At 61.4% G+C, this 8,342-nt stretch overlaps 1 protein-coding gene across 1 annotated transcript in view; it reads right to left on the reverse strand.

The window, feature by feature from the left end:
• Window positions 1-8,342, reverse strand: part of ANO1 (anoctamin 1) — a 75,248-nt gene that overhangs the window by 40,481 nt on the left and 26,425 nt on the right. Inside the window, 2 exon segments of the mRNA XM_077766562.1 lie at window positions 1,966-2,100; window positions 2,776-2,840. Coding sequence (XP_077622688.1) covers window positions 1,966-2,100; window positions 2,776-2,840 — 200 coding nt within the window.

Genomic DNA, 8,342 nt, shown 5'->3' on the forward strand with positions numbered 1-8,342 from the left:
GTCCAGCCAGCCAGTTCTGCCCTTGAGCCTAGGCTCCGGCATTTGTACTCAGTGCGGCCTGGGGCAAGTTGTTCAAACTCCTCGGGCCTCAGTTTCCCCACAGAAGAGTAGGGGTGCTGGGAATGAAGCTGCCGCGAAGTCGGCTGTCGGGAGGAGTAGACAGGGGAGAGCGCACGAAGCCCCTCAACAGCGCTGCTCGTCGTTACTTCCCGGGGCTGACCCGGCACGGACAGCGTGAGGGTGCACGCCCTGCACGCCCTGCCCGGCGCCCAGCCTCCTCTGCTCGCGGCCCTCCCTGGGTGGCAGGTGTGAGAGGGGCTGGGACGCCCCACCCACGCTTTCCTGCTGACAGAGGCCCCACTGTGAGCGCGCGGCCTGGGGCCACGGTGGCCTGGCCGGCCGGTGGGGGCCGGGGAGGGCCAGGCCCACAGCTCTGCCTGTGGGCAGGGAGGGTGCTCACCGCCCAGCCCTCCTCCCTGTTGGCATAAACAAGGCCAGCCAGACAAAAAGCCTTTTTTCTGCTGGTTTTAAGCCCTGTGCCGCTCCCTTCATCACCTGCAGCCAAAATAAAGACCAGGCACGGGAAGGTCTGTTCTTTGGAGTGGGTGGGCAGGGCGGGGCCGGCAGGCGGCCCCCCGAGGGGCAGGGCAGATGGGACTTTGAGGAGANGGGCAGGGCAGAGGGGACTCTGAGGGGACACACACCTCCTGCTTCGCCCACAGCACCAACCGGGCACAGGGCAAGAAGCTCCGAGATTCTTCTGGAATCCCCAGTAAATGCTGTTTGCCTCCCGTGCGTCAGGAGGCGGGGGCCCCGGCCTGGGGAACCCGGGCACCCTTGTAGGGGAGCATACACCTGCCTGGGCACAGCCTCCGGGGTGAGGCTCCGGCTGTCGGTACTGCCCTCCAGGGCAGGGGGAAAGCAAGGCAGAGAAGTCCCCGGGGCGCCCGGCCACTGGCCACGTCCCTCAGCGCTCTGCAGGTAAATCCCCACCACACCCAGGCCTCCTTGATGGCTGCAGTCGGACCCAAGCTCGGTGACCTGATGTCACATTAGCCAACAAAGACACAAGCTTCCTCTGGCCTGTCGGTGCCCAAAATAACCCTGGAGGGGACCTGAGCCAGATTCCTTTACCGTTTTGATTCCGGGTGGGTGGAATATTTTAGGTGTTACTCATGAATCAAAGCATTACTTATACAAAAATTTGCCAGATATGGCCTTTCTGTGCCGCCGGGTCGTAAAGAGCCACCTTCCTGGCCAGGTAAAGACTCATCTGAACTTTACTGCCTGGAACTACAGATGAATTTTCCGAGCCTCAGCCCTGCTCTGGAGACTCTGGGCTGCCTCGGAAGAAAGTGACGTCCTAGGATCGTCCCCGAGAGACTGCAGGCCTGTGGAAGGCAGGCCCGGCGGCCCTGACAGAGGCGGGGCCTGTCCGGCATACGACACAGCTCCCTCTGGCTCCGTGTTAGCGAGTCAAGGAACCAGCCGGAAAGGATGAGACTCCGTGCCCACTGAGGAGCGGCCTCCAGGCTCCCACCGCCTGACTCATGTTCTGGCTGCCATCTGGGGACAGCCACACCCCAGCGCGAGGCCAGGCCGTCTCGGGGACCCCGGCCTCCTTCCTCCACAAGCTCCCTGTGCCCGTCGGGGAATGGCACCCTGCACCACGTCCCAGAGCCCCGGGCGAGAAGAGAGGGACTTGCCTGAGTCCAGGCAAGTCGTGTGTCTCATCCCCTGAGCTCACCGGGAAGAAGGGCATCTTCTCACCGCACGGTGACTGAAAACTCAAAGGGGGGGAAACCCTCCAAAGAATGAGAAGCAGTCGGATGCTCATTTGTCGTCTCCCACGCTCAGCTCTCGAGCCCGCGGCCGCGCCCCTCCCGCCCTGGCCTGCGGCTGCGGCTCCCAGGCTCCCTGGAGGGGGTGGTGCTCAGTGCCGGGACGGGGGCGGCGCCCGCCTACCTGGGGATGTTCTGGTCGACCGTGGCACATCCGTACAGGAAGACTATGATCCCGACCACGGACGCGGGGATGAGCATCTGGGTGTACACGCCCAGCCAGGCGAAGTACAGGCCGATCTTCTCCCCGAAGTACTTCCTGCGCCGCGGGACAAACGGAGACCCGCTCGCCATCACCCCACACCCCTCCCCGCTCCGCAAAAGGAGCACCTCGAAATGGGGCCCGGCATCTCCCGAGCAGGACTGGGGTGGGGGGGCCTCAGAGCGCCGGAAAGGTGGGGCGCTGCCAGTGGGGCGGTGGGGGGCCCGGGGGGGGCGTCTGCTCCGTCCCAGGTCCCGGAGGACGTCATGTGGTCCCCTCAGCATGAGCGCAGAGGCACCGTGAGAACGTATTTAGGGTCTCTGGCGCCTTGAGGGGCTTACATGAATTCTCGCGGGCTGGACTCCTGTCTACAAGTCCCCACAGGACATACGTCGCCTCATCGGCTCCCCTTCCTGCCCCGGGGAGAGAGCACCCAGCTTTTCCTCCTCCCAACCCGGAGATGCAAGCAGCCTCTCCAGTCACCCAGCGCGGTGGGGCCGGGCCGCGGGCTCTGGGAGAAGCGGGTGAACCGGCTGGAAAAGCATCTGTGGGCCTGCGGGGGACCTGGGGCCCCCTACCCAAGGTCAAGTTCAGACAGGCTCCCAGGTGCGGAACATTCAGTGTGGTGAAAGCACACAGGGACACCGGTCCAGCTGGCTGCCAACCAGCACCCTGCCCCCCACAGCCTCTTTCAGAGCAGCCGGGTCTGCCCGCGCCTGGGGACCCCCTTACCTGACCAGGTCGATGGGCTGGTACTTATAGAAGACCCCGTAACTGGCCCATTCTTGATACAGGAGCTGGGGGAGAGGAAGCGGCGAAGGCCAGTGAAAACGTAGCTTTACTTCCCAGTCTCAGCTCACAGGTGCACCATCCATTCATTCAACAAACACTGGAGAGCCGGCCACATACCGGGGACCGTGCTGGGCACTGGGCTTTCGGAGGTGAGCACAGCAGACACAGCCCTGCGCCCCGGGGCTCCCGTTCTGTCAGGGGAGACCCCCTCAGACCTTTCAGCTCCCATAAGGGTCTCAAAGAACCCATCGCTGTAGGAGCTAAGCTGGCATGGGAGGAGGTAGGGGCCTCCTTAAAAAAATTTTTTTTAATGTTTATTTTTGAGGGAGACAGTGAGCAGGGGAGGGGCAGAGAGAGAAGGAGGCTCCAGAGTGCAGAGCCCGACACGGGGCTCGAACCCACAAACCGTGAGATCACGACCTGAGCCGAAGTTGGTCACTTAACCAACCAACTGAGCCACCAGGTGGCCCCAGTGGAGGTGGGGGCGTCCTGAGCAAGAACGGGCTGCGTTTTTAAGTGAGGACAGGAGGGAAGCTTCTGGAACCCTTATGATTTGATCTGGAATTGATCTAAAACAGCCCAATCCTGGGGCGCCTGGGTGGCTCAGTCGGTTAAGCATCTGCCTTCAGCTCAGGTCATGATCTCACAGTTCATGAGTTCGAGCCCCGCGTCGGGCTCTGTGCTGACAGCTCAGGGCCTGGAGCCTGTTTCTGATTCTGTGTCTCCCTCTCTCTCTGCTCCTCCTCCACTCATGCTCTGTCTCTGTTGCTCAGAGATAAACGTTAAAAAAAATTAAAATAAATAAAAATAAAACAGCCCAATCCTGTGATGCTTTTCCTTTCAGAGTTCTCGTGCCCGTCAGACCCCATGTCATTCTTTATAAAGGACAGAAACCACCAGGCTCGGGGAGCAGAGAAATACCAGTGGCCAGATTTTTAAAAATTTCACAGGACACAAAGAGAGCTCGACGTTTCTCTCCCGAGATGGGCTGTCTGATTAGCGCGGCTTCGTGAAATACATGAAATCTGCCCACACCCCCTTCGCCCCCAGGCTCTGGGCAGGGACGGTAATGAGCTTGGTGGATTGAAAGCCCTGTATGAACACGCAGACGGTGCCCTGGGAAAGACACCACGTCAGGACTGCTAGTTTTCAAAAAGAAATCCCACCCGGGTGGCAATCGGTGCTTTACTAACCGTAACTCAAAGCCAAGTTGCCGCGGCAGCGGGAACCCTGTGTGCGGCCGCCGCGGGCATCAGACAGGAAGCAGGAGGGGCAGGCGTGAGCGCAGCCCGGGGGCTCCCGCTCTCTTCCGTGCGACACGGCTGGCCTTGTGCCCTTCCCCATCTCGTAACACTTAGACTTAACATGTTGGCGGGTGGGTCTCCTAGACTCACACCGTGCTCTGGTCCCGTGGAAACCCCACCCCAAACGCTCCATGCTACGGATCGCGTGCGTGTCCCCTCCCCCGCCCGCCCCAATTCATTATGTCGAAGCTCTAATCCTAATATGACTGTAGTTGGAGATGTATTTGGCTGAAGTAGTTACGGTTAAATGAGACTGTGCAGGTCGGGATTTGATCCGAAGGGACCGGTGTCCTTATAAAAAGAGACACTAGAGGGGCGTCCGGGGGGCTCAGTCGGTTAAAGGTCCGACTCTTGGTTTCGGCTCAGGTCATGATCTCACAGTTTTGGGTTCGAGCCCCGTGTCGGGTTCTGCGCTGACCTGCGCCTGCTTGAGATTCTCTGTCTCCCTCTCTCCCTGCCCCTCCTCCCACTCTCTCTGTCTCTCTCTCAAAATAAACTTAAAAAAGAGAGAGAGTCGCTAGAGCTTTCTTTCGCCACGTGCGCATGGAAAACATGGTGAGACAGCAGGTGGCCGCAAGCCACGAGGAGGGCCCTCCCCTGAACTCGGCCCTGCTGACCCCAGGACCTTGGACCCCCAGCCTCCAGCACTGAGAGACCTTGAACGTCTGTGGTTCTGCCGTAGCGGCCTGAGCTGACGGACACACCTGCCCCCACCTCCCCGCAGGCCGGAGCTGACAGATGTGGCTTCACGCGCATGCAAAGATCTTCAAGTAATTCTCTGAAAATTAACCGTGCGCAAGCGGCTCACTGGGAGGGGTCCTGCTTCCCCAGACCGGGAGGCAGGGGTCCCTAGAAAGGACCCTGCAGCCCTCCGTGTCCTCGGGATCCTCTGCAGCTCTGAGAAGTAATACTCAGGGGAGAAGGCACGCGCTGCGATTGCTCAGAGGTCAACGCACGCGCCCCTTCAGAGCGGGAGGGAAGGTCTCAGAGAAGCAAGTGCACCCTCGGGAAAGCGTAGGCAAACCTTGCGGTCAGATCCTGGGTTTTGCCTGCTCTGATCTTTGTCAGAGGAGCTCTCTTTAGATTTTAAGTCTTTCTGTGAGTGCTCTGCTCGGAGCGCGTTCACGGGGTCCGCGTCCTGGAGGACTAAGGGCCAGGCTGGCCGGTGGGCGGCCTCTGCAGCCCCCTAAGGAACGGGGTGCGAGGGTCTCCCCAGGAGGTAGCAGCTCCACTCTTGTGCTGAGATGTGGGCTCTGCTGGGCCCTTAGTGGGCGTCCTCGGACTGAGTCCGCGTCCCGAGTTGCAGGTGGGGGTCTGGTGGGGCCCCCTCCCCTCTGAGCCCATGACAGGCTGTCCTTCCCCCCTCATTAGGGGGGGTCCCCACGGGCTTATGCCAGAGACCTGGGGCTCGCCGTGTCTCAGCAGGCCCCGGTGTGCAGAAAAGGGTGGAAAGTCACCCCAGTTTCACTCTGTCAAGAGCGAACTTTGACGAGGGTGCAGAGCGCCCCTGGGAAAGCAAAACGGCCATCGGTGGACCGGGAAGCTTCCTCCCCTGGGCCAAAGTCAAGCTGCTGCTGTGGACCCCACGCGGGCTGGGAGGCGCACCGGAGACGGGGCCAGGCGGAGGAGAGAGGGACAGAGAGGGACAGAGATCTTGCTGGGGGACGGAAGCCCCTCTCAAAGGCGTGGCCATGTCACACCACTGCCCGGGGAAACTGGCCGACAGCAGGCTGGCCACCAACCACTGGTACACGTGGCAGATGGGGGTACACCCTGCCTCTCTACACAACCACTTTCCCTCCGTGGAACTTTCTTCCTGCCAAGAAAAGAGTATCAATCACCCTGCAGCTGTCAGCGTAGAGGAATCAAATTCAAGATTTCCCTGTTAGGGTTGGCAGAGCTCTGAGGGTGCACCTCAGCCTTGTGAGCAGAGTGGGAGGTGTGAGGGCCCTGGGGTCGCCCAGCGGGGGCTGCTGGCTCCAGTCACAGTGACCTCGGAGCCTCCCAGCGCCTGGACCTCAGAAGGAGCCTCGTTCAACCCACTGGCCCCTCTCCTGCGCAGACTCCCCACCTGGGCCCATGCGGCTGGGCGGGCGCGCTAGGGCACTGATGTTGCCTTTAATGACTCTGTATGTATCTGTCCCTTGCTGTCTCCCTCCAGCATGGAGGCCCGGGAAGGCCGGGCTGGTCTGGTTCATGTTATCCCCAGAGCCTCGAACAGGGCCTGGAGCAGTGACGGGGTCCTAGTAGGTAACTGGGGAAGGAGAGGGGAGGGAAGGGAAGAGGGAATGATGGGTCAGGGTCCCGTGGCTCTCGGACTGGCACAGGGATGGAGACAGCTCCATCCACATCTGGAGAAACTCCCTGCTCCATGTCCCCAGATGAAGGAACGCTCACTCCCAAGGCCTTGACCATCAAGCTGAGAGTGGTGGCCATGCTCCGCCTTGGCCCTGGCCTGCCTCCTGCTTGAACACCCTACTGTGCGCCTGCTCCTCCGGCTCAGCACCAGAAAAGGGCCTTAGCTGCACTGCAACCCCCTTTCCATCCTGTGAGGCATCTGGGGTCAGCCACTGACGGGACCTATACTGGGAGAGCCACAGACTTTGTCGTTGGATACTCAGAACTGGGCCACTGGAGATGGAGCCACATGGGGGAAGGAGAAGCTCTCCAACGCTCTGAGTTAGGACCCAAACGCCTTTCTGGGACATTCCTCCCACCCTCCCTGCCTTCCATCTGTCCATCTTCCATCTTCCACCCACCCATCCACCCACCCATCCATCCATCTCACATCATCCATCCATCCAACTACCCACCGATCTCTCCACCCATCCCACCCATCCCTCCATCCCACCCATCATCTATCCATTCAGTACTCTCAGACCACCCCCATGGGCGGGGCCTGGTACTCACTCCTGAGACCCTGAATTCAGGGGCGGTGAGGGGAGTGGAGGGTGGGAACAGGTGGATCTGGGCAAACCTAGAGTCATATCTGCTGGGCCAGGCGCCCAGCAGTGCCCAGTACGTAGCTCCTGAGTAAGTAACCGAATGAGATGGTTTCGGCACTGGGTGACCACCAGCCACGTCGCCTCAGATGAGCGAGGCGGCCCGTGTGACCGGTGCTCAGGGAGGCAGCGGGGGGAGGTCCCTGGTGCCCGAGAAGGAAGCTTTCTAGGTGGAGGAAGGGCGCAGACAAGTGAGCCGGGGGCACAAAGGGATGGAGGGGGCGGACCCTGAGGCCCAGGCAGGCCTGGGGAGGGGACGGCGCTGCTCTGACAGAACCGAACGGGGGAGCTCTGCAAGTCACAGGGTCTCAGACGAATGCCAGATGTCCCACTAAAAATAACCAAATATGTAATTTTTGAGCTAAATCAGATAGTATCTTCAGCTGGATTCCCGGGCGGGCAAGTTGTATCCAGTACCAGAAGTTTAAAAACACGTCCGGGGGGCTGGAGGGAGGCGGGAACGGAGAACATTCCTCACACGGAGGTTCCCAGCCCGAGACTTGGGACAAGGCCACGGTTGTGAGGCTCTGGGGGAAGCACCCCCACCCACGGCCTCCGGAAGGAGGGGCGCCCGGGGGACAGTCGCGGGTCGGGCGAGGGCTGGTCTCCGAGGTGAAGGAGTCCGTACTCGGTTGGGAACTGGGAGGGGCTCAGGTGGATGTGGAGGGGGAGGCTGGACGCCAGGTGCAGGTTTGTGTGCGGGATGGCTGGGAAGAAGCTTCCGGAGTGTGGGGGTGGAGGAGACAGGGCCACAGAGCACAGTGGGGGGGTGGGGGGTGGGAGAGCAGTGGAGGAGAAAGGGGTGACTCGGTGTCTCCCCAAGTGTAACCCCAGGAACCCCAGGTCACTGCCTTTTCCATTAGAAGGGGTTCCAGGTCAGGTAAGTTTGAGAAACACGGTCAAAGGTGTCCACAGGACTCCCCAGGGCGTGGAGGGCGCGTGGCCACAGGGGTGCCCAGACCTCCTCACCAGGAGCCGGGAAGGATTAGGCCCAAGTCCGCAGGGAGCGCGGCGGGTGGACCACGTGGGTGAGATACAGTTTAGGGGCACGTGGGGAGGGTCCGGGGGAGGAGCGCGCCCTGCCCTTCGCGGGCCCCCCGCTAGGTGCCCCGGACACGTGTCAGCGCCGGAGGGGGGAGCAAACGGACGGACGGGCTTCAGCCCCTTCCCCCAGGCGGGGGGGGGGGGGCCCCCCGGGGCC

This window comes from Crocuta crocuta, unplaced genomic scaffold (assembly GCF_008692635.1).
Source record: "Crocuta crocuta isolate KB4526 unplaced genomic scaffold, BGI_CrCroc_1.0 scaffold636, whole genome shotgun sequence".
Taxonomy (NCBI): Eukaryota; Metazoa; Chordata; class Mammalia; order Carnivora; family Hyaenidae; genus Crocuta; species Crocuta crocuta.